Source organism: Penicillium argentinense, assembly GCF_028826775.1.
Source record: "Penicillium argentinense strain IBT 30761 chromosome Unknown utg000003l_segment0_segment0, whole genome shotgun sequence".
NCBI lineage: Eukaryota > Fungi > Ascomycota > Eurotiomycetes > Eurotiales > Aspergillaceae > Penicillium > Penicillium argentinense.
In genome coordinates, this window is record NW_026622662.1 from 1696185 (window position 1) to 1720715 (window position 24531).

The following is a 24531-nucleotide window of genomic DNA, read 5'->3' on the forward strand; positions in this document are numbered from 1 at the left end:
CAACAACCCTTTTTCCTTTGTCACGCTGTGATGCCCCGAATTGTGTTTTTAATCATCCCGGAAGAGGAGTTTCGTGTACATGTTTCTGCCCCGGTTTTTACCCCGGCGCCTCTTTTTTTGTTTTCATTTGATGCTCGGCTTCATAGATGAGCCTTGAGCCTTGAGCCTGGAGCCTGGATTCGGGTGCCGGTTTTACCCCGTGGCGGAAATGGATCTTTCGCTTGCATTGCGCGGCGTGTCTTGCTTTGCTCTGAGGGGCTTCATTTCATTTCTACCTCTCGCTGATACCTCTTTTGCCGTCTTTTTTTCTCTTTTCTCGGCGGTTACTGATGTTTAGGGGTGTGGATCTGAAGGCGTTTCCAGGTGGCTTGTGCCATTTTCTTGGTACATACTTTTTTAGAACATGATTGTTCTTTTCAATTTTCAAGTTTCTAGTAGATATCTTTGTCTTCTTTCGTCGTAAGTTACTTGAGATGAGTTCACAATGTGATTTCTTGTTCTTGCTCTAGTTAGTAGCGTTGTCGTCCTGCTTTGTAATCGCCGATTTGCCAGGACATCAACGCGAATGGTGCATCTCCTCCTTACAACCGCCCAATTAAAGCACCAAACCTCACTCTGGCTCACATCTATCCATTCCATTCTGCTTGAAGATGTCCCACCTCAGGTCAAAGGTTTTCCACCAAGAACCTCTGGTATGTGCCCGCCCCACCTCCTACCTGAGCACCCCTCACCAAAACCAGGACCCGTCAGAGGCAAGTTGGAAGCGACTCGTCAAGACCACATACGTTGATCCGAACGGAGTAGAGCGAACATGGGAATCTGCCGAACGCATGGTGAGTTTCTCCCTCTCCCCCCCCCCCCTTTTGTTCATTGTCAAGTAAATGACATCTCACAAACACAGACAAGACCCGCCGACTCGCTGGTCGATGGTGTCGGTATTGTCGCTATCCTGGAGAAACCGTCTGGACAGGAACTTCTCCTTCAGAAGCAATACCGTCCACCGCTGAACCAGGTTGTTATAGAGACCCCGGCTGGAATGGTGGATGCTGGTGAGACTGTTCAGCAGTGTGCGGTAAGAGAATTGAGAGAGGAGACGGGGTATGTTGGTGTTGCGACGAAGAAGAGCTTTATCATGTACAACGGTAAGCTCTTGTACTGTGTCTGGTTTTCTCATTTTCGTTTGTTGTGGCATGACTGACCTTTTTTTTTTAGACCCCGGCTTTTGCAGTACCAATTTCAATATGGTGCATGTCAAGGTTGACATGTCGCTGCAGGAGAATCAAAATCCCAAGCCTGACCTGGAAGAGAATGAGTTTATCGACTGCTTTACCCTACCGCTGGACTCTCTCTATGATGAGTTGCAGAAGCTCGAGGCCGAGGGGTACGCGATTGACTCCCGGGTCGGCGCCATTGCCGAAGGCATTGAAATTGCGAAGAGCATGAAGTTCTAAACAGTAGTGAGGTCAAGTCAATAGCATAGATATCCTTCAGTTATTAGATTGAAGTCATGTGTCTCATTAATTAATTTAGGTAGTATAGTAGGTGAATATAGAACAAAGCAGTCAAAGCGCGGTCTTGTTAGTCGACACCAAAACGCGACCCACTCCCGCTGGAAGTCGGACTCAAGATATTACGGAATTGGTAAGATTCCTGATCCTTCTGAGCCTTGTCGCTGATAACCGAGCGGAGTCCGTGGTCGAAGTTCACCACGCATTGAATCGCGCAGACTAGACTCAGCTGTGAAGACCACAGCTGTGATTGAGAAAAGGAGCATCTTATCTTTTCCGTCTGTAAGGGCTCGCGCGCTGTGTCCATATAGGATGATGATTCGGCTTAGGAAGTAGGCGATCAGTGCGAAGTAGCATATCTATTGATGAAGATGAGCTGGTTAGTATGGAGTGAACAGTCGAAGCGTGGCGAGGCTACTCACGATAATTCCGATCATCGCCCACTTCCACTCTTTCCGAACAAACCAGATGCCGAAGATCATGACCAAAATCAGGATCGGGATTAGAGCGACGGTCAGTGAGTACTCTGGCTCTTCCCAGTGGACGTCGATGTAGTTGTATTGGATGATGAATCCGACCGAGAAGAAGAAATTGATTTTGGTCAGGACGAGGAAGGTCTGATGGAATCAGCAATCTTTTTCTTCGTCATGAAGCTGGGGAGATAGCATACTTCATACGCCAGATGCCGAACCTTGATGCCAGAGTCTCCATGGATTCGACGGTAAATCGCCCACTTATACTCCTTGTGAACCTGATACGCAAAGAACCAAGTAGGCATAATGCATACTGCGAGAATAAGATTGATCGCAAGCTCCGCTGGCTGGACATACTTCCAGAAGTCGCGGTTGATATTAACAAGGGTCTCGTTATTCATGGCCCGTTGCATCGGCAGGTCAATAGATACTGCGTGAAGTTCTCGGTACTGCATCGCCGCGAAGGCCAGGACCAGACAGTTGCTGGTGCATATCGCCAGTAGTTGGATATTGTTTTTGAAATAGATTGCATCTATTGAGAGAACGGCCGTGTAGAAACACGCGAAGATCACGATCGCAATGTCAATCGGGATAATATAGGATATCGGCACCTGTGTGACGATCGGCGTGACCCATATTTGCCATTGCGTCAAGATATAGCTGGATGGAGCAGGTCAGACATATGTCTCGTTAAACCGCGACGGACCTCACTAGGTAGGCAGAGGGCCCTGGTTTCCACTGTTTTTAAAATCAAAGCGGATGACTTACATTTCCAAAGCGAGGATCGCAACAGCCTGCAAGGCCATGATCCCGCCAAACGCCCACTCATTCCCAGAGTACCGTTTCAGCATATTGATGAGCTGAATTGCGGCAATCCTGGACGTTGATAGGGGACGTCCACTGGACCCGGGTGAGAGTGTTAGACCACGCCTTAAAACTCTCTCAAACCTTGAACCTTGCCGAAGTGAAACATTCTCTTCGAAATTTGTGGATGCTCCACACAACTCTATTTGCATGTGGAAGAACGGCCGTTATCCGCGGCTCCACCCCCAAATCGAGTAGGTGTCGGCTTTGCCCGGCGCTGCTATTCGCGAGGCAACTGCTCACTAACCACTCTATCGACCAATGGTGGCAACCATGCCCCACCGCTATTGCTTTTGCAGCCTGCCACGGGAAGGATATTCTTCGGCCCCACCGATCTATACTTGGAATAAGGGTCTACTCTTGGAGCTCAGGCAGCCACGCAGGGTCTGTCGGCTGGCGTAATAATTTCTAGATGGGGGTTTAGCTATCTATGTAATAAGAGCTGATATCTTTTTAACTGCAGACAATGGCAGGTTCGAAAGTAAATGGGCCTCAAGACCTGATGATCCACCCCTAAGGTACTTGGTATCTAGATTCTGAACTGTGAGATTCTCCGTATTAAATACGAACGGCGATCTTCCGCATCCGCAAAACGAGGCATGGTCCCGGCGTCAGCGTCGATCAGAACCTGACAGAGAAAGTCAATTGTCTTCCGATGTGAGAGTTTGGTCGCGAAGCTTGGTCAGCAACGGTACAGCTGCAGGGGTTTCATATGAGAATCTATCACCTAGTCGCCTGACAAAGAAAGTGTGTCCAGCAACATCTTAACAATGGGAAAACTGCCCATGCCTTCTCGAAATACAATAGACAGCGGAGTGCAATCCAGCTGTGGCTCGCATCGTCTTGTGATCTGCTCCATGGCCAGGAACCACTCCAAATTTACGTCATGGAAGGAGTTCAACTAGCCCGCTCTCAGCTAAACATAACGCCTAGACTGGACCCAGGTTCCACAGAATTCTTCAGCCCTAGCTAGTAGGTGCTAGATACTACATACTTGGTTAGCTGCTTAGGATCTACGGTGGAGCGTTATGGAAAGCAGATCTTCGTCAGACACCCGGAAAATTCAAGCTGTCTCAAACACATGGCGATTGACTGTTCGAGGGTCATCATGTAGATCACATATTCTCAATGCTGTATTGTACAAAATTAAGCTGGTGTCGGCTAGGCTTCTTCATCTGAGACTTCCTCCATATGAGCCTGCTTGTTCATCTCGGCATTGAACCGAGCTTCTTCCTCTTCTAATGACCGTTGTTCCTCAGCTGTGGTAGTTGACACTGGAGCTGCGCCAGCTCGGTATCCGGCCTTCTCCAGTTTATCCATCTCCTCGGGCTCGAGCAGTTTCCCTTGACCCCTGATGGAATCCTGCTTCATCCGAACAGCCGCCGGAATGAACTTGTTGACGGCCTCCTGCCGTAGATCTCGAACTTCTGGCTTGGCTTCGTAGACAGTCTTGGACGCAACCGCGGCAGGCTTCGCGGGCAGCGCATGAGGACCACGACGCTCGGATCCCTCCTGTGCGCCAGCACCGCGTTTCCGCTGTTGCTGGCGCGGGATGGGGGTGGTGTATCCCGGGGCATCGGTATCCTCCGCACGTCTTCATCCGTCTCGCTGCCATCGCTCTCCTGGTGTCGTCCAAACTCCTGAACTCTCCTCCGCTTACCCAGAACAGCATCTCCGCCATCCCGTCTTTGATCGCCTCGTCCCTCGTGGAACTTGGGTGCCTTGTCGCCGAGGGCTTCGCGCGCTTTCAAAACCGCCCGTAGGTCTTTCTCTAGAGCCTCTAGAATTTCCTTGTCACGCGGTCGTAATTGTTGCCCGGACTCCTCCATAGATTTGAGGTCGTTGATTTGTCGTTGAATGCGTTCCGGGTTGCGGCGAGCCAGCTTCTCATTGCGGCGGGCCAGCGCCTCGGCTTTTCCTTTTTTCAGACTCTTCTGCTTATCCTGCTTCCGCTGCGCGGCGGCAGGGTTGATCGATCTCTCCTTGTCCTTGGCCATAGTGCTAGCCGAATGTGATGGTTGGGTGTCTCGTGAGGGTTCTCGCAGATGGGTTTAGAACCGGTTTCGAACCGGTGGGTGGAAATTGCCAAATCAAAGGGTTTATGGCGTCGTCAGCCCAGTCCGGCAGATTTTCCGTAGTCGTTGCGCCGGATATTTCGCCGATACGTTCTCGATCGTCGACGGCCTCACGTGAATGGGCCCAGGGTCAAACCAGCAGGGCGAGCGCAAAACCCGGTGCCAGGGATGGGTACGAGGGTCGGGAGCAATGAGAAGTGGGCTAGACTTCGCGGATGCAAGAGAGTGCAGGAAAGCGTGACCAAAGCGGCCGGCGTCTCCCAATCCCTTGTGTACTTGGCGTTCAGTCGGGCCGTCAGGTTGGAAGCGCCCGCAGGGCGCGCTGGGGGATCGGAGCAATGAGCGGGCGAGACTCAGAGGCTGGGAGCGACTATGTCCACCGCGTGGGGACGGGCGCGCGTCTGTGAGTCGTCTGCAAGCCCCTCGGCCGGAGTGTCGCCAATGATCAGAGGAATTGCTTCAGCCTCACGGGTCGGGCAGCTTGGAGGGAGGCGGGGAGGCGAAGAGGGGCGGTGGATGTTGGAGTTGGGAGTGGTGGTGGGATCAGGAAAAGCAGAAAGCTAAGGCGGAGCGGGCGGAGACTGCGATCCATGGTTCCATCACTAAGTACTCGTCGGGTGAATACACCAAGCAGTAGCAATAGCGAGAATTAATCGCTTGAGCTGCAAACTGCAATGTATTCTCGCGTACATCCAGATACTGGCGCCGCCATATCCAGTAGGCGCAGGGCTGCCCTCTGCTTAGTATATGTCAAGGTACTTCCAAGGGCCCTGGGTATATATACCATCGGTGACCACCGCAGGATTTCCGCTAGACGACATCTCCACAGAGCAGCTGCAGCCCTACAGTGCGAGACAACGCTCCAGCGTTCTGATCTACGAGTACTTCATCCCACCACTGTGAACCCTGAGCACTCATAGTGTGATTTCTAACCGCTCCACCCGAGGTATCAGTTCCAGCGCCTGTGCTCCCACCATCACACCCGCCGATATAAAAAATCCCCCCCCCACTGGTTCTCCTGTCGCGGTGTAACAGCAGCCGCGCGACTTTCACCTGTTCCCTTCTTATCAGGTCCGCAGCTCGCTCAGTTGCTCTCTCACAGAGGTGCTCATGAAGCTGCTCTCCTAACGTCAACCTACTGCCGGGCCTCCCCCGGAAACCCCTCCCTCCCCTCTCCTCCTCCGTCCACCATGACCTGCGGTCCGTTCGGTCTCACCTCAATCTTGGGCGCGTAGGAGCATGAGCATGTCTCTACCGGGACCAAATGTCCGTCTCAGCAGCCTCCATCCCCGACACCTCGCTTGGCCTCACCTCCTCCGAGATCCAGATCCTCCGACAGCAACAGCAGATCGCCCTGCAGGGCCATGCCGGCAATGGGGTCTCCAGGGGCCGTGGAACAGGGAGAACAAGCAACTCCAGCTCGCGGGCCACCAGCGCCGCCAGCAGTCAGGGCCGCTTGCTGCTCGATCCCCTGAGTCTGCGCGCTCTGTCGCACCAGCTGGACGGTCTGCAGGCTCAGATCCGCGGCCGCATCGAATATGTGGGTGACCCGCCATTCAGCCCGGATCTCATTCAATGAGCCCGCGCTCATGTCTGATCTCTGATCCTCTGGAGAAGATGCCGAACTCAATCCCGAATGTATCGCTGACCCACCACCAGCTAGAGGAACAGATGCAGCTCTCCATCCAAAACAGCTACGACCGCGCCGGAAATGTCATCCGTAATGCCGATGCGGAGATTGCCCGCACTCGCTCGATCCTCGCCAACATCGACGAGCTGGATAATGAGTTGGCCAAGATCTCGCATATTCGCGATATCGTCAAGTCCTTCCGGGGGCGCATCGAGACCCTCGACCACCGCATGGATCAGACTTCTCGTCGGCGGCGCTAAGCACCCTCCCACCTTCACCTCCGAATACCGATAAATCTTCTCATATATGAAAGATCTCATATCTTCGATCCCTCGAGTATTTCCATCAGTTTGGAACGATGATATTATAATTTTTCATCTCTGCACGAGTGTCCGATACCTTTCAGCCTCCTACATCATGACTTTCTCCTACCTCCAACCCTCACACCCTCACCGCATCTCTCCGAATTCGACAAAAATCGTCAAAATTCGAAAACAAAAACACCAAAAAAAGAACCAGGCTTCTATACAAGCACAGTCCTCGCGGACGCCCTTTGTTTGACCCGATGCAACCTATGTGTCGCATGTATTCTTGGGTCCGTATGCCCTATATTGTATCGACAGTCGGTCACACTTGAAAGAACTGCACGCCTCGCGGCACCAGGACTGGCAGTCTTCTTCCAACTTCACAAGCGTTGAAGGCTGAAAGGCCTGCCATCCCATTGAAATGCAGTAAATTGTTGGCGCTGGGGTTCTCTTTTGTGTCTTTAGCTTTACCTCGTTTTCAATCCCCGAGCATTCGTTCCCCCGGCCCACTGGCCTCCGTTTGATGACTACCACGACGATGGAAGTTTTTTAATGTCTTCTCTTATTGTTCTATTCAAGCGCATAAACATGATCTGCTTCTGCTTTGGCTTGGTGTCTTACACCATGTGGTTTCGATTCCCCTCTCTGCATGTTCTGTGTATATTGGTTTAGGTTCTCTGCTTTACCTTGGCCATGTCCAACACCAAGATGATCACAGATTCGTTTCACATTCACATCCAGTATACATTGTATCAAAATGTAACCGTTACTCATATGTAAATTGTGGCTTCGAGGTTTTCCCGGTAACCAGACTCAAACAGCATATGATTGCCCTTGGCTGTGGCTCTGGGCTGGAATTGCAGTCTGCAGTTGGCTGAGACCCGCATGAATTCCGACGGCCCGGTCAAAGAGTGTGCGCAAGGCCGGAAGTTTGAAGCATGTGCTTGTCCTCCAATGTAAGCCTGTTCCTCTCAGGGCCCTCGCCTGTCGCCAAATACAGCACGGTTGATTGGCCGATAAAAAAGGTCCGAGCTAGCATCCGCGGCCACATGATCGTGCTGGGCGTTGCGGCAGGTATCGGGCTTATACGCCCACGAGCGGCATCACGGCTCGCTAGTATCACAAATGAATCTATGCATTGGTGGAAGATTCCGGCTAATGCCATACGCCGAGGGGCCGAGGCGTTGGAGATAGATGACACTGCGATCATCGCGTTTGATTCCAGTAGGTCGAAGGCTGGATGAGGCTCGAGAGCGATGAAATGTAGCTTCATGAAGCACCCTCTTGGACCTGCGTTTGTGCTTGTGTCTGCAGCTGCAGCTGGGCATGAGCCTGAGCTCGACGTTCCACAAGCTTCTTGCTCTTGCGCTCGGTCTGAGGGAATCTTTTTTCAGTGCCGCAAACCAAACAGCGCACAACTAGGACATCCGCCCACGGCTTTTTGCGTTCTCGGCTGGAGTTCTGAATTTCCTGCACACAAGTAGACCCGGAAGTGAGAGGCGTATCACATCGCTTGCAATATGATCTCTTCACGGGTATGGGTAGACGGGTCAGCGTCTTCAGCGAAACGCCACGCATCTGAGAGAGGTAGACTCTGGAGAGATTCGTCAAAGGCCTGGTCGTTGATTGTTGATGACCCTTAGCAGACTTTGTATCTGGCGCATTGGTTCTTTGGGACGTCGGCTGCTGCATCTCTTCGTCGCAGAGGTCGCTAGTAGTATTTTCAGCCGCATTTGTTTGCATTGCGGTCTGCAGATGCCTGGCAGCTTTATCCAGGAAATTCATACGAGCTTTCAAGTGGCTCTTTGCATTCTTGGCGTTTTTCTGGCCTTTGGCTTTTGCCATTGTCGGCCAGGTTATTTTCGGGGGTGCGGGTGCTGGGGTCTGGACGTCAAAGAAGTATCATCATAATGAACGAGGCGGCCGACTTAACAAAGCCCGCCGATCCGCGCTAGCCGCATCCGGCCCCCTTCACTCACGTGACCGTACGGCTCTTCACTCCTGCCTCGTCGCATCCCCTCTGTCATCTTCACCCGTCGCACCTCGTCCTTTCTCCTCATCACCCCACGGACTGTCGCTCATCGGCAATCTGCTTTTCTCTCCCCAATCCGCTTTTCTCTCCCCAATCCCGCCTCGCGCAACCCCATTCGCTTTCTTTCTCGTACTTTTTCGGTCTTTTCACGCGAGAAGACGCGCATCGACCACTTCACACCTTTACCTGATCCAACCGCCAAAATGTCTCACGAGGAAGACCTTATCGATTACTCCGACGAGGAGCTTCAGACCACCACCGCGCCCGCTGCGCCCGCCGCTGCTCCTGCCAATGGCGGTGCCGAGAAGCAGGGTGATCTGACTGTCTCGGGTCGTCCCGACAAGAAGGGCAGCTATGTCGGCATCCACTCGACCGGTTTCCGTGATTTCCTGCTGAAGGGAGAACTACTTCGCGCCATTACCGACTGCGGTTTCGAACATCCATCTGAGGGTATATCTAACCTTTCTCCCACTTGCCTTCTTCCATCTTCCAAGCTGCAACGTCCGTCCGTCTCCGTCTTCGCATGAACAATTATATAATCGGCCGGTTTTATTTTGGGCAAATCTGGGGGCAACCCACGAAACTGCAGGCGACATGAGGGCTATTTTGCATGGGCATCTACTGGGGTCGTCTTGTCCTATCTCCCTCAATGGCTATGTGATCGCGACTGCTTGCAGGCATCACCCGGGCTACCGTCCCCACCGAGGGTCGCCAACATTCCATGCTCGCTCCCTCCTTTCCAGACGCAAGTACTTTTTGTTCTCAAGAGGCTTGACGCTCAATGGAATGCGATGCGATCCGAATCGTTGGCGTTTATGATGACGGACGCCCCTCATGTCGTCTGTGAACTGAGCTCCCAGTACAGGAGTCTCATGCGGCTATGAACTGCGATTGACAGTTTGGCTCTTTATTAAAGGATTTCAAGTGTGTTTTTGATTCTGAGTGTTGTTAAACGTGACTGGGAAATTCGACAGATGGAGATGGACGGACGTTGCGACGCGAACTGTTTCTGCTTCAACATTCAACCGTGATCGAATACGAGTCTAATCCCCCGCCTTTAGTCCAACAGACTTGCATTCCCACCGCCATGCTGAACGTCGATGTTCTCTGCCAGGCCAAGTCCGGTCTCGGTAAGACCGCGGTCTTCGTTCTGACGACCCTCCACCAGCTGGAGCCCGTTGCCGGCGAGTGCTCCATCCTCGTCATGTGCCACACTCGTGAGCTCGCCTACCAGATCAAGAACGAATACGCCCGTTTCTCCAAGTATCTACCCGACGTCAAGACTGCCGTGTTCTACGGTGGTACCCCCATCCAGAAGGACATCGACCTTCTGGCCAACAAGGACACTCACCCCAACATTATTGTCGCCACTCCCGGTCGCCTGAACGCCCTTGTCCGCGACAAGAAGTTGTCTCTGCGCAACGTGAAGTCCTTTGTCCTTGACGAGTGCGACAAGATGCTCGATCAAATTGGTGAGTCTGAAATCAGTGATCCCGTGAAGCGACGTATCGTTAATGAAGGTTTTGCAGATATGCGCCGTGACGTTCAGGAGATCTTCCGTGCTACTCCCTCCGAGAAGCAAGTGATGATGTTTAGTGCAACTCTCTCCAACGAAGTCCGCCCCATCTGCAAGAAGTTCATGCGCAACCCTCTCGAGGTTTACGTCGACGACGATACGAAGCTCACACTGCACGGTCTGCAGCAGTACTACGTCAAGCTGAGCGAGCAGGAGAAGAACCGCAAGCTCAATGAGCTGCTGGACAACCTCGAGTTCAACCAGGTCATCATCTTTGTCAAGAGCACCCTCCGTGCCAACGAGCTCGACAAGCTGCTGCGCGAGTGCAACTTCCCCAGCATTGCTGTTCACTCCGGTGTCAGCCAGGAGGAGCGGTACGTTATCCCTGGGACATATGACAATAGGCACTATTTGGACCTGACTAAATTTGGACCGCTACTAACATCTTGGGATTATAGTATCAAGCGCTACAAGGAGTTCAAGGAGTTCAACAAGCGTATCTGTGTTGCCACCGATGTCTTTGGCCGTGGTATCGATATCGAGCGTATCAACCTGGCCATCAATTACGATCTCCCCGCCGATGCCGACTCCTACCTTCACCGCGTGGGTCGTGCCGGTCGTTTCGGTACCAAGGGTCTGTCCATCTCCTTTGTGAGCAACGAGGATGATGAGAAGGTCCTGAAGGACATTGAGAAGCGTTTCGAGGTCGCCCTTCCGTATGTGTCCCTCCCGGATTACCACGACATGATCACCGGCTAACATTTAACTAGGGAGTACCCCGAGGGCGGTGTTGACTCGACCACCTACATGGCCTAAGTGTGCGGCCATGAGAACCCTCGCGCTCGCTTTCCGCCTCTGCGCTTCTTGTTTCGAACTATCTTCTTTTTTTTTCTGATATGGCGCTAGCTCGGCTATGGTTTTGTTTTTCGATCCGCGGATGAGGCGAGCATGTATGTCGGCCAGACAATATCCGGCAATCAAAATGAATCAAATCAAATTCAAACAAAGGTCAGTTTCTAACATTGTAGCATGTCTGCCAGAGAGTTCTGGCGGCATTCCCACCTATCTTTTCCAAGGGTACCAACATGTCTGTAGGGCCGTGTTGCACCGAGACCATGAGGATGTATCCGTTCCGTGTCCGAATGTGAATGGCGACCTCGACATGTCCCCAACTCGATGTGAATAGACACACACTGCAGACAATCGATCGACATTATTTACTTCCTTTCATTTCCCTCACGAATGACTTCCAGCCGCCTTCAGATAATCGCAGTTTGCCTTGATCGACTGAGCAAACAATCCGATCTAGCGCAGAGCCAAGCCTGCCGCTGGTGCCTGGGTGGAGATGTCTATCCTTGCCGGAATGGAGATGGAGTGAACCCTGAGCTGCCGAGCTGCAGGAGCGGCTGGGCTGGAGCTGGAACTGGAGCTAGAGTTCATTTGCCGGTGGATGTGGGTAGGAATAGGAATAGGATTGTCGATTACACGTCTACTTGATTTACATTGAGTAGTAGACCGAGGGAGGCATTGCACGTAGTGTTGGAGTGATCTCGGTAGACGCATAAATGTACTTTCTGCGACCGACAACTTTCATCCATAGTATTGTGATGGCTTCAGCTTGTGTATCTCCTACACAATGCACGAGTCCTTCGTATACGCAGGTGTACCTCGTACCTGGAGCCACCCCTTCCCGCGTGGTGCCAGCTGTCAAAACAGGCTGGGGAAATTATGACCAGCTCGCATCGCGCCACTAACCGTTTCGAGGCACGTTTCTCGACCTTTGAATGGGGCACTGCACCTACTTACAGGGTAAGTAAGTTTGCGTGGGACTCGGGCGATCGCCGTGCTGGTCAACTTTTGGTCCGGTTTGGCGCGGCCTCCATTAGGTGGTTGTTGGCTGTGATCACCTAATTGTTCGGACATTCACGAGGGTATTATCATTTTTTTTTCTAGGACACTAAATACCCTACCTAGGTGTAGAGGAAGCTGCCTAGGTCTTTAGGCCAGTCGGGGTATTTAGGAGGACCTGAATTGTTGAGATGAGGGTCAGACTAACGCTCTATCTGAGACAGTCCCAAAGAGCACGGATGAGTTCGTGAGCAGAATTAATCTAGCCGATACTCCAGATGACAATTCTGACCCCCTCAAATCATTGAGCCAGTGTCGCTTAGGGTATAACCCCATTCCAGGAAAACACCTTGATTCACCCGAGTAGAGAGTAGATTAGTACCCTACTTAGTTGGTTAGTTAGTACTGGGTAGCCTGCCAAAACAAGGCAGCGCAAGACTAACGGCGCCCAACCCTGTCTTGGGCCTCGCACCAACCCCCCGGCCCCTCTGTCTTGCTTTAGCGCCGATGCTCGTTTTTGGAGAGACTAGCAGGACGCTGCGAGCAGAATTTTCGAGGAGAAGTGCTTCCGTGCTTCCGGCGCCCTCCGTAGGGCCTGCTTGGGGTTGTGGCCGCCGCCACTGACTCAAGTGGACGAGTGCTGAGCTGCCAGGTGAGACAGGGTCGATCGACCTGTACAGCACTAGGAGGGATTAGGCTGTGCGATCCTGCACTTGCCGGGTCAGTGTCTGTGGGCGCCCCTTTTGGCTGAACGTGCCCGGTACTTCCAGAAGACGAGTCCAGTGCGATCGCAGAGCAGCTTGGGCGGGTCGCTGAGGATGATTGTTTCGGCGGGGTCCTTCAGGCATACTGTAGTGCTGGTTGTGGGATTCGATCGATCACTCCGCTGTCACGCCTCCTGAATATCGCGACAATCATGAAATCATCACGCCCATCACTTGCCCCATGCTCGCGACATGATCTCATTGTGGCGGAGCACGACCATGATGTTTGCATTGACTGTCCCGAGTGCATTGCTGTGATTGTAGGCAATGACTGAGCTCGCTCGGGATGGTCGACGGATCCGGAGATTTCTGCAAACGTGGTACGTGGTTCGTGGTTCACGCGTTCCGCGACGTGTCGATAGCAATGGCATGTCTGGCAGTGCCTATGCCTGTGCCTGTGTCTGTGTGTCCAGTTCCTCCGGAAAACCCACCGGGTCCACCGTGGAGCGCGGAAGAATCTTCTTGTGCGCGTTCGGGTCCACTGCAGTCGAGACCCCCAACTGATGGAAATGGAGATACGAGAGTCTCCAAGCAAGTGAAGTGCCATTTTACTATATTGCCGATTGTTTTAACTGTGCAATTCACGGATGCTCTTGAATACAATTGTCTCTCTGCGTCGGTCTCGGGACGATGCATACCGATGCAAACAGCGTCGATCCCGCTGGCATGCCGCAACACCGCCTCCCCCTTCCTCTCGCATCCCTGCTCTCTCAACTAGGCCGGATCAAGAAAAGCTGCAGCTGTCGTGCCAGGTCCGTCTGTGCCTGTGCCTGTGCCTGTGCCTGTGTCTGTGCCTGCGCATGGAGCGGGCCGGTGGACTTGTGCGATTGCGACCGACTGCAGGGTACCTAGGTAAGAGGAGATAAACGGGTAGACAGAGAGCAACTGGACACAAGCCCATCGTACACAGAAGTGTACTAGCTTAGTACTAGTAGTGGACGGACATGGTACGCAAATGCGTACAAGTCGTACGATGGTCTGTTTTGATTTTGCTTTTGCTGGTCACGTTCAGTGTGGGAGTAAGTCGGGCATGGCGAGCAGGAGTATACAGCCGACCTCTGGGTGATAATATGTAGGGCACTCGTGGCTCAAGTATGCCAATGCGACGGCATGCGCCGCAAACCCCCATTGTCTCACGCTAGCGCGGGCCTCAGGGGACCGACGCGTGGATTTTGAAGGAAGAGCGAAGATGTGGGAAATTGTAAATATAGCACATTGAGATAATCCAGAAGATAATAGTACTTCAATGTACGACAATAATACTATCGTGTTGTACGGTCGATGTACCGCCGATCCCAACGTTGTGGCCCCGGTGGAGCCATCAAGGTGTGGTCCCGAGCCAATTTGGGGAGAAACGAAAAAAATCACGGCCTAATTATAGCTCAATGCATGCCGGGAATTCAGTGTATGAAGAGAGGCAGCTCGACTCGCACATCCATCGATCGGAGTTGTACAGTGTAGAGTGTAAAGCGAATGAGGATCCACCAGACCACCAAGTACTCGTAGTGCAATGGTAGTAAAAAGCAGAAACGCCAGGATTGCGTGGAGGGCGACGCGGCCGAGCTCTTCGACCAAGACGCCCTCAGACGGGCACTGCACTGGCAGTCGCAGTGGCAACTCGCACTGTATGAGAAGGACGAGGAGAACAACCCACGGAATCGTCGAGTAGTAACAAACAGCTGAATCCGGTTTCGGCGAGAGACACCACTGAAGAAGGACAAGAGTCGTGACAATCCGAGCAGGAGTGAGAGCTGCATCCATCCTTATCGCTCCGTTTCCGGATCGAGCCTGGCGGGGGATCCACGGCCGTTAGAAGTCGTCGATGGGATGCGAAAAAAAGTAATGAGGCTGATGCCAACCCAGCCCAACTCTCCTTCCTCCCTTCCCTCCTTCATCTCCCACTCCCACATCCACAACTCCCCCCCTCCCTCCCACACCCACCTGCTTTCACGATTTCGCCCTTTACTGCAGTTCATCCCCTCGATCTTTCCTCATCCCCTCGCCCTGGCGTCGAGTCGGCTCTGCTAGCGGCCTCGTGCCCTCAGGACCTCTCGATCTGGTCCTTCCCCCCAACTCCCGCCATCCGGTGTGCTTCCTTCCACATTCGACCATGGCTCCTCCTCCGCGTCTGCGCATTCTGTCCGGTCAGTCCTCCTCCCCCTCAACCACCCGAGCAGCCCGATCAGCCCGATCGCTGCGTCCACCACATTCATCATGAGTCGCCAGCTAAAACATGTCTGTACAGTTGGTGGCAATGCGATCTCTGCCTTTCTCTCCTGGCGATTGCAGGCGACGACCTCCTGTGATGTCACCCTCGTCTGGAAATCCGGCTTCGACGCCGTCGCTTCATACGGTGTCTCTTTCAAGTACGTCCCGGTTCCGGTCGCTCATCCGCGCTCATGTCGCTCGAGACATTCACTAACTCACTCGCAGATCAAAAGCATTCGGCAATGAGCGCTTCAAGCCCCGTCATGGTACGCCCTGTGTTTGCTCCCTTCCTCCTCCGTGCGAAGCCGCCATGCTAATCTCTGTCGTTCTGCAGTCGTCCGCGCCCCCGAAGAAGCCTCATCCCGTGAAGCCGCTTACGACTATGTGATCCTCTGCGTAAAGGCTCTCCCCGAGGTCTACGATCTGGCGTCCGTTATCGAATCCGTCGTCACCCCCCAGCATACCTGCATCCTGATCAACACCACAAATACCATCGGCATCGAGTCCCATATCGAGCAACGGTACCCGACCAATGTCGTGCTCTCCTTGGTGTCCAACGTCGAAATCACGCAGATCGGCCCCGCCGAATTTGAACATCTCAGCTCCAGCGAGGTCCATGTCGGCGCAACCAACAAGAAATCCTCAATTCCCACCTCCATACAGAACGACATGGCCGCCGCATTGGCCATGACCCTGAATACGGGCCAGGTCGACTGCAAGGTCTCGCCGAATATCAGACGGGAGCAATTCGAGCGGATGATTGGGTGAGTCGAATTGCAAATGCAAGCCCTTTTTTTTTTTTTTTTTTTTTTTTCTTGACTTCTCGACCGCCTCTTCCTCTTGCCCGCTTAAGCTCATGGTATCTGGTGTACTAATTGTTCACTCATGCAGCCCGATCGCATTTCACCCTGCCACCGTGGCGTTCGAATGCGCCAATCCCGCCCAGCTCCTGGAAAAGGTTGGGGTGCGTCAACTCGTAACAGGCGTCATTGACGAGCTGGTGGCTCTGGCCACCGCTCATGGCTGCGAATTCCCCAGCGATTTCCGCGAGAAGACAATCGAGAAGATGACCGCGATCGATGCCCCGAGTACCATGTTCCAGGATTTCCAGGCCCGCCGCCCGATGGAAATCGAGAACTTTTTGGGCTCTCCTATTAAACTGGCCCTCGAGTCCGAGACCCCCGTGCCCCGAATTGAGGCCCTCTACGCTATGCTCCACCACATCAACATCGTGAACCAGAGCAGGCCCCGCCATGGGGATTCGCCCCCGGCGTCCATCATGGGCCAGCCTCCTCCCCGCCTGTCCTCTGCGCCGCCTCAGAACCATCCCCAGCGACCGCCAATGAATACCAATGGCGCGATGCGAGCGAGCCGAACACATTCCAGTATGGGCATGCCGCCTCCCAATGCGCGACGAGGCCCACCTCCGGGCATGATGCGCCCGCCCCCGGTGGACCGATGCCGCCTCCACCCAACCGTGTGCCCCGCGACCCATCATTGGAGGGGCTGGAGGAATTTAGCCATTTGGTGGTGTACGATGATATGATGATGGAGGGTGGGTCTCCGCGCCAGAACGGCAATGGGCACCCGGATGGTGCTGAAATGGCGATCCGTGAACGTGAGCTTGCTCTGCGCCAGCGGGAGCTGCAACTCCGCGAGCAGGAGATGGGTATGCGACGAGGCCCTGGCCGTCGAGGCCCGCCGCCACCATCTCGTGGCCCGGCGTCTGTATTCGACGAGGAGGACGAAGATTATTTCGACCCGATGGACTCGATGCAGATCCCGCATATTGACCCCGATCAAGTGGACATGATGAGCCTCACCTCACGCCGCGCACGCAAGGCCCCGAGCCACAGCCAATTCCGCAAGAATCCCGAGATGGCCGCAGGCGGCCCTCCGCAAGGCATGCACGCCAGCCGGCCGTCATCATCAGCATTCGGCCGCTACTTTGGCCGCAAGCGCGCGTCGGATCGGGTCATGCAAGAGATTCCTGGTCTTCATGACTCGCTCATGGACAACCCCATGTTGAGCTACTCGTCGAACAGATACGGTGCCGTCGACCGGAACCAGATGCAAGCCGACTCGCGCGCCAACTCGATGACCGCCAGCCAGATGGGTGACTTTGCGCCCCCGCGTCCCTATCCGCAGAGCCGGCGCAACAGCCAATCTCCCGGACAGCCCTTCCCTGGACCTCCCGGACCGGGACCCCGGATGGGACGCCCGCCGACCGCACACGATCACAGTCTCGGACCCCCTGGTGGACCTCCCTACAACGGCCAGCCGTCGCCACCTGGAAACATGCGGACACCGGTTCCCCGGCTCCCGTCAGGACAAGGCCCGGTTGGACCGCAGCAGCTTGAGCAACACTACGGGGTGAGCAACTCTTATCCTGCTAAAGGCCCTCCCAAGAACAAGAGTCTGACTGGAAGTGCGTCCGCCAGCGCTGAGAGTGGTGACAGCGGGGCCAGTGCCAACATTGATTCTGAGCTCTCGGCGCATAGCAGCCAGGCCAGCCTGGGTGACCAGCAACACATTGCGGCTCACTAAAGTGCAATCCAACGACATGACCAACTGACGCACTACACACACACACTCTACACACACACTACACACACACGCATATCTCCTTTCTCTCGAAACCTACCTGACGTTTTCCTTATTTTCTTTTGTCACATGGACGAACTACTCCAAAAATCGTCCAACCTTTCTCGAAATGTTCTGGGACTCTTTTGCATCGTTGCGTGTCATTCCACGAGGAATCTTGTTTTTCTTCGGTTACCCTCCCGTGGAATGCAATATCCGGTTAATACTCTGCGGTTCGCTTTTACATATACATGAGGGACATAGGGGTTTTCATCGCTCTTGCTCTTTTCCATTTCGGAGTGGTCGAGTTGCTGGGTTCTGGCTTTTTTTTTTTTTTTTCCTTGTTTTTTTTTGCGTTTATGGTTTTCAACCCTCTTATCACTGCATTGATACTCATCTTCGTCTTGCGACATGTCGATTTCCGATACCGAGGCTCTCTCGCACGTTAGATGTTTTTGAAAGCTCTGCAGCTTTGCGGCTTTACAGCTTGATCTAGCGTCTTTGCTCGTCAAAAACTAGTCCAACAAACACTCTCGCACCCGCCTCTCTGCATGAATGTACACTACCGGCGCCTTCCTTCGCCTTCCTTCTCCTTCCTTGTCATGGGCTAGTATACGTCTGCTCTTATTGTCTATCATCATCCGTGCCTGCCTCGGCATCTCCTTCATTTGTTTGTTCCAATTTTTTTTTTTTTTGCTTGAAACTTGAAGCTTCCGATACTACAGCATCGGCCCTTTTTTTGTCGTGTCTAGTCCTGGCGCATTGTGAAAACTGATGACCCCGTTTGACTACCCGAGGGAGGGTACCCTACGGTAGGATTGTATTCCTGTGAAGCATGGTTTGTTGGGAATTACTAGTAATATGGTGTGAGCCGTGAACAGACTCGTATCGACGGGCAATGAATAGACTTTGATATCCTCTATTCTATTGTAGATTTATATGACCAGTGGTGCTGTAGATGTACTGTACCGTTAGTGCTACCTTGGTGTATAACTAGTGAAGTGGTGTGTATACTTGAAGTGGACTAAACACGTGACCAACCCATGTAAACAACTCCCCGCCAAAACAATCTAACACGCCCACTTCAACGACAGCCAGTCCGCCAAGGCTACAAACCCCACGACTCGCTCGTTTTCAACCAATATGCCACCCCTAAACCCCCACCGCCGAACAGACTCCCATGCGTACCGCCCCTCAATCCTTCCAAGCACAGGCCTCGGCCAAAGCCAAAGCACGAATACACTGGGTAGCGGCAGCGCAGGCTCAGCATCCATGTCGGCAGCAAAACAACGCCAATACGCGCACCTCCACTCCCAGCTCGCACAACTAAACGCCAACCTGGCAGACACGGAGAATCTGCTCCGGATGACGGCCGTGCAGGCCGGTGATATGCGATTTCTGGGTGGGTATGTGGGTGCCTTGTTTATGGGGTCTGCGAGGGTTATTGGGGAGGAAGGGGTTAAGGGGCAGGCGGATGTTACCAGTGCTGGCGGTGGTGCTGGGAAGGGGAAGGAGGAGGGAGAGGTTAAGGTTGAGGATAGTGAGGAGGAGTGAGAGGTGAGCTTTTGTGTTGTGTGTGGGTTGGGTGGTTGCTAATGAGGGTAGGCGGTATTCGATTGTGGTACTGTACTGTCTATATGACGAGTGCGCGATACGTTATGTCCATGATTTTGGCGTGCTCGTATCTGCGCCATCTATTCGACGACGAATCCACCGCCGAGGATAATTGCCGGCTCGTCGATGTTATGGTGCTCATAACTTGGACCGTTAGCATTTATCCGAGAGAGAGAGAAAGAGAGGTTGGCATTGCCTGTCGTGATGGGAACGACAGAGTATTTAAACAACTCACCTCAATGTTCCAACACCACCAGCGTCAAGAATCAGCGACGTCTCCGTCAGCGGCTTCCCTATCCACCGCATCGCGAATGCGCGGAGGATATGCCCGTGTGCAACGACCAGCACGTCGCCCTTTGCGTTGCCGTCCTGCAGCACGGGATTGTGGAATTTCTCTTTGATTTCGGCGATTAGCGCGTCGAGGCGGGCTACGATGTCTTCGGGGGATCTATCATAGGATTGTGTTAGCTTTCCAATCCACATCACGTCGTTTTTGGCGGGAACATAGCAGCGCAGCGCAGCCAGATAGAATGAAATGACGAAACATACTCTCCACCAGGACACCCATCTGTCCAAATATTCCAAGACTTCAATCCCTTCTCCGCCCGTTCCTCCCGAATCTGCTTACTCGTCAACCCCTCGTAATCACCATAATCCCACTCGCGCACCGCCTCCGTAACCTGCACCTTGGCCTCGGTGCGAATGGGCTCTTCGTCTTCGGCTTTCCGGGCCGCGTTCCAGGGGAGTCGTTCGCGGCAGCCAAGTTCGAGGAGTTCGAGGGTTCGTTGGGCGCGGGTGCGGGGGGAGACGTAGCTGCATAGCGTTAGTGGAGATGAGATTTTGGGGAAGGAGGGACGAGGGGGGGAAAGACGCACACGTGAACAAGGTTCTTCGGCACGATTAGTCGGTCGTTGCCGACCAGGGCTTTGCCCGTTGCCTTAATGCGTTTTTCGCCGTTGGCTGTTAGCGGGAGGTCAGTTGTGCCTGTGTGGCGGCCGTTTAGGGACCATTCTGTTTCGCCGTGGCGGATGATGAAGCAGCGGGGGGCCATTGCGGTTTGTGAGAGATATGTGGCTGCTTTGTGGTGTGTGCCAGTGGTATTGGTAGTGGGATTGAGGTTGAGGTTGGAGGTTGGTGGTATTGAAGCTGACGGTGGATGTTTTGCGTCATTGGTTGATAAGGGCGCTTATCGTGCCAAGATTGAGTTGAAGAGGTGGAGATCAATGTTTATAGTACCTAAGTACGGTGGTATATTGTTGGTAGCATTGTTGTATTGGTTACATTGTTTGCGCTCAATTGAATAGTTTAATTTGAGAAGTATGTTGATTCTATGTTATTTTATCTGATGTGGGCGGTTCGGATGTTAGATTTTTAAGTTCAGGCTGGTCCAGTACTACTGCTTGACGGTGGCTGACACCAGTATCGGACATCTCGCGACAAAAACATACAATGTAATGGTTACTACAAGAAATGTAATTATAATATTTGAGTCAATTGTAATAGCATAGGCGGAATGGGATAAGTGGCAGTAGAAGAACTACTAGATTAGACTAAATGTCACGATCAGACGAAACGGCAAAGCCCCATTGAGTGAACCAAATTCGATCGCTAAGCTCCCATAAAAGAAATTAGAAGACAAATACCAAAACCAGAGACTACTGACAATCAACTTTATAACTCTTAATATGCTTCTTCTTCTTCTTCTTCTTCGACGAAGTAACAGCACACCTCGACCCAGAAGAAGAGTGAATATCCCCGACCCGCTGATCATGCGAACACTTGCCATCCTTATACAGCGACACCTTGCAGTGCGGATCGAGGTCTACCTTGATAAATGCCAGGGCTCCACCGCTCGGCACATCATTTCGACAGCACGTTGATCCCACGCCGGAGACATTGGTTGCGGAGCCACTACATTGTTTCTTGTGGTATAGATCGAGGCGCCAATTGTATTTGGGACTGGGGTGGTTGGATGGTTGGGTTGGGGGAGGGGCTGCTTCGGCTGTGATGAGATCCAGGAGGGTGAGGAGGGCGAAAGTTATGATGTAGAGTCCGGATTGAAGGTTCATTGTGCTTGTGGATTTGATAGTTGCTGGAAGATACGCTGTGGATGTGGTGGATGGAGGTGCTGGATTGATAGTCGGCGGGAAATGGAATGCATAGGAAAAGGGGAGATTTCGCTTTAACAGCATAATTGCGGCTTCATAAGTGTTCTGGCACATGTCACTTTAGCGTAGCTGTGACCGCTGCCCTGGTGTTCGACCACGGTTGGTGATAGGGGTTCAGCGGGGAACCAACACGACTTTGGGATCATTAGAAAGCGATGACGCAGCTTCCGAGGAGGAGGAGGAGGAGGAGGAGGAGGAGGAGGAGGAGGAGGAGTAGTATGCTGCTACAGGCACTGGCATCCTCCGATTGGAAATCAGTGGTATAAGCGAAGCTTCATTGCTACGAGTACTTCCGAGTCATTCTCAATCATTCCGGGTGAGGCTCTCGGCCAGCCAAATTTCTGGGAACTGGAATCAAAATTTCCAGACCTTGCCCAGCCCTCGACCCTGCCCCTCGACTCGCTGTCCCGTCATTTCCTTGCACAGCCACATGCCTGCCTAAAATGGATGGAACAGATCCGTGAACTACTTTTATGTACATGGTCCTGGTCACATGATCCCCAAATGTCGACCCGTGATGAGATACGCTGTGGAGGAGAGAATGTTGATATGGTTCATCTTTTGATAGACTATGGGGCTTCACTAAAGGTGAAGGATGGGCCGCTTTCGACTCCAGAGCAATCGTCCAGAAACCCGGAGATTACCATGATGCTTTGCAACCATGCGGAAAAGCTGAAGGGGAAGAATAAAAAGAGAAGCAAAAAGAAAGCGCATCTGCCGAAAATTGTAACGATAGCTCCCCCTCCGGAGTATACTAGCTCTCCTCCAGGATACACGAAATATAGGCGGGACAATGAGCAGTGGGAGTAAATGGAATTTGTATATAAATAGACAGTTTACTTTATGGGTATATGGAATAGACTAAGACACACTCGCATCGCAAATTATTCAAAAATAGATCAAGCACCTTGACTCTCACCAATCGCTTTTTCAGCAAGCGCCTTAACAGATCTCTTCTCCTTCTCAACCCCATTCCGCCGCTGAGCCGTATCACAAAGATCAACATTCCCACACTCACACTCCCCCCACGAAGCCAGCGATACGTAATACTCCACCGATCAGCACGAGGCCGAATCGTCCCATCCGGAAGCGTATCATTCTTCCGCTTCTTAATTCCATGCGTCCAATGCAGCCGGGAATCACCCGTCATCTGCATCATACTCCGCGGCATCAAGTCAACCTCGACGCGTTCCTCGCCGCGGCGGAACTGCATCATGGCCGGAGCCCCGAGAGACAGCGCATAGAGCTGGTCATAGGGCGCATGCGCGTCTACATGCGGTGGAATCCCCGCGCCGGGCGGGTAATACTGCAGACAAACCTGGTCTGGGGGTCGGGTTTCGGTGGGAGGGATAAGAGGTTGGAGCCATTCGGGAAATTCCTTGTATGGAATCTCTGGGTCGATGTCGAATGTTTTGTAGTCGAAGGTGTAGCCGTAGTGCAGGGATATGCGTCCTGGGCGATCGGGCCATTCTAGTTCTTTGGTGAAGAGCGATAGAAGGCGTTGCTCGTGCTCTGCGTCGACAAAGTCGTCTTCCCAGATGATACCGGAGGGCTTGATGGGTAATTCTTTGAAATTTGGTCTTTGTGCCATATTCTTGTATTGCTTTGTATTTTTTGACGGTTGATTCGAGGGAGAAGTCGCGATGGTTGTCCCCCACGTGATAGCAATTTCTGCCGGGTTGGAGAGGTGGTTTGCCCCACATTTTACAACTCCCTGTAGTCAACATCACAACATCTACAAAATGCCCAGATGAGCGTGGAAGAGACCCGAGCGATGATGCACGTCAAAGTATACCTGCCTGGTTTTTGAATCTGTCAACTGGGCTTGCCAATGCGCTGAGTTGTGGCCAACAATGGACGCCCGAAAAGGGTTCGGACTCTCAGAATCGCGCGTGCAAAAGAGCAATCAAAGCGCATTGAATAGCGTGGTCCCACATGATCTGGTGCAAAGGACGTACTCTCGACTCCGCGAGACCTATGCGAAGGACCTTTGCGAAAACTGGGCTGAAGAAGCTGAACCACCAAAGAATGTCTTTGTGAGTTTGAGAATTGCAGCTTTTGTCATTGAATCGTGGCGATGTATGTACGGAATAGCTCCCACAAACGAGGCCTATGAAGCCAAAAGCCCGAGCAAATTTTCGGGATTCGTGGATGTGGCATGCGGGAACGGTGTCTTGGTATATGTGCTCCTGATGGAAGGATACGAAGGCTGGGGATTCGACGCCTGCAGACGGACATCATGGAGCGCCTTTCCCTCACGCGTTCAGGAGCGATTGATGGAGAAGGCCTTCATCCCGAGACCGTTCATGAATGTTCTTCAAAAACAGCAGTTTGATGTGGATGTTCATTTGGGAGACTTTCCGCAGGATACATTTATCATCTCGAATCACGCGGATGAACTCACAGTCTGGACCCCACTGATGGCCGCGCTCGCGTGTCCAGGATCTCCAATGCCATTTCTTGCTATTCCTTGTTGCTCTCATTCGCTTTCTGGTGCGAAATACCGCTATCCGCAGCCATCCAATTTCAATAGTAAGGATGAGAAGGAATCCTTCCAAGAAAGTCAACAGCCTGCATCGGGAGACTTGAGAGCACTTAGGGCATTGAAACAGAAGGAAAAGACAGAGGAAGGCATACTCGATTCGATGTATGGCTCGTTAACTGCAAAGATCATGGTTGTTGCGCAGGAGATTGGTTATGAGGTACAGAAATCTCTTCTCCCGATCCCGGGGCCAAGGAACATGGGTGTTATTGGGCGCTATCGAGCCGCGATTGAACGGGGCCAGGGTCTGGGGCAAAGCAATGATTCTGCATTGCGGCGCAAACTTGGGGACATCGTCCAGCGGGAATGTATCAGAGACGGGGGCTTGGAAATGGCTGCTCGAATGTGGGTCGAGCGCGCTCAAGGCCTGCATAGACAAGTTGGGGGAAGATCGCATTGAT

At 52.8% G+C, this 24531-nt stretch overlaps 12 protein-coding genes across 12 annotated transcripts; 6 read left to right on the forward strand and 6 right to left on the reverse strand.

The window, feature by feature from the left end:
• Positions 1–650: 650 nt before the first annotated feature.
• On the forward strand, positions 651–1451 carry N7532_002743 (uncharacterized protein; the record flags this gene model as incomplete). The annotated part of the gene is made up of 3 exons (XM_056615237.1): positions 651–833; positions 902–1142; positions 1213–1451. 3 exons carry the CDS (start codon positions 651–653, stop codon positions 1449–1451), a joined length of 663 nt encoding a protein of 220 aa, XP_056478209.1.
• Positions 1452–1888: 437 nt separating this feature from the next.
• N7532_002744 (uncharacterized protein) lies at positions 1889–2436 on the reverse strand (the record flags this gene model as incomplete). Its single annotated transcript, XM_056615238.1, has 2 exons — positions 1889–2125; positions 2200–2436. 2 exons carry the CDS (start codon positions 2434–2436, stop codon positions 1889–1891), a joined length of 474 nt encoding a protein of 157 aa, XP_056478210.1.
• Positions 2437–4006: 1570 nt separating this feature from the next.
• N7532_002745 (WW domain binding protein 11) lies at positions 4007–4842 on the reverse strand (the record flags this gene model as incomplete). The annotated part of the gene is made up of 2 exons (XM_056615239.1): positions 4007–4387; positions 4438–4842. 2 exons carry the CDS (start codon positions 4840–4842, stop codon positions 4007–4009), a joined length of 786 nt encoding a protein of 261 aa, XP_056478211.1.
• A 1342-nt stretch (positions 4843–6184) lies between these two features.
• On the forward strand, positions 6185–6810 carry N7532_002746 (uncharacterized protein; the record flags this gene model as incomplete). Its single annotated transcript, XM_056615240.1, has 2 exons — positions 6185–6460; positions 6580–6810. The coding sequence occupies 2 exons, from the start codon at positions 6185–6187 to the stop codon at positions 6808–6810; spliced, it is 507 nt and encodes a 168-aa protein (XP_056478212.1).
• A 1314-nt stretch (positions 6811–8124) lies between these two features.
• On the reverse strand, positions 8125–8700 carry N7532_002747 (ribonuclease P Rpr2/Rpp21/SNM1 subunit; the record flags this gene model as incomplete). Its single annotated transcript, XM_056615241.1, has 1 exon — positions 8125–8700. One exon carries the CDS (start codon positions 8698–8700, stop codon positions 8125–8127), a length of 576 nt encoding a protein of 191 aa, XP_056478213.1.
• Positions 8701–9090: 390 nt separating this feature from the next.
• On the forward strand, positions 9091–11219 carry N7532_002748 (ATP-dependent RNA helicase SUB2; the record flags this gene model as incomplete). Its single annotated transcript, XM_056615242.1, has 4 exons — positions 9091–9337; positions 9949–10777; positions 10862–11119; positions 11174–11219. 4 exons carry the CDS (start codon positions 9091–9093, stop codon positions 11217–11219), a joined length of 1380 nt encoding a protein of 459 aa, XP_056478214.1.
• Positions 11220–15125: 3906 nt separating this feature from the next.
• Positions 15126–17770, forward strand: N7532_002749 (ketopantoate reductase family protein; the record flags this gene model as incomplete). Its single annotated transcript, XM_056615243.1, is given in 6 exon segments — positions 15126–15159; positions 15261–15381; positions 15449–15489; positions 15558–15987; positions 16115–16454; positions 16469–17770. The coding sequence occupies 6 exon segments, from the start codon at positions 15126–15128 to the stop codon at positions 17768–17770; spliced, it is 2268 nt and encodes a 755-aa protein (XP_056478215.1).
• Positions 17771–18949: 1179 nt separating this feature from the next.
• Positions 18950–19360, forward strand: N7532_002750 (DASH complex subunit HSK3 family protein; the record flags this gene model as incomplete). Its single annotated transcript, XM_056615244.1, has 1 exon — positions 18950–19360. One exon carries the CDS (start codon positions 18950–18952, stop codon positions 19358–19360), a length of 411 nt encoding a protein of 136 aa, XP_056478216.1.
• Positions 19361–19500: 140 nt separating this feature from the next.
• N7532_002751 (histidine phosphatase family protein) lies at positions 19501–20471 on the reverse strand (the record flags this gene model as incomplete). Its single annotated transcript, XM_056615245.1, has 4 exons — positions 19501–19564; positions 19656–19868; positions 19970–20233; positions 20296–20471. 4 exons carry the CDS (start codon positions 20469–20471, stop codon positions 19501–19503), a joined length of 717 nt encoding a protein of 238 aa, XP_056478217.1.
• A 604-nt stretch (positions 20472–21075) lies between these two features.
• N7532_002752 (uncharacterized protein) lies at positions 21076–21612 on the reverse strand (the record flags this gene model as incomplete). The annotated part of the gene is made up of 1 exon (XM_056615246.1): positions 21076–21612. The coding sequence occupies one exon, from the start codon at positions 21610–21612 to the stop codon at positions 21076–21078; it is 537 nt and encodes a 178-aa protein (XP_056478218.1).
• An 875-nt stretch (positions 21613–22487) lies between these two features.
• N7532_002753 (uncharacterized protein) lies at positions 22488–23179 on the reverse strand (the record flags this gene model as incomplete). Its single annotated transcript, XM_056615247.1, has 2 exons — positions 22488–22568; positions 22607–23179. 2 exons carry the CDS (start codon positions 23177–23179, stop codon positions 22488–22490), a joined length of 654 nt encoding a protein of 217 aa, XP_056478219.1.
• Positions 23180–23441: 262 nt separating this feature from the next.
• On the forward strand, positions 23442–24530 carry trm44 (tRNA (uracil) methyltransferase; the record flags this gene model as incomplete). The annotated part of the gene is made up of 1 exon (XM_056615248.1): positions 23442–24530. One exon carries the CDS (start codon positions 23442–23444, stop codon positions 24528–24530), a length of 1089 nt encoding a protein of 362 aa, XP_056478220.1.
• Position 24531: the final 1 nt, after the last annotated feature.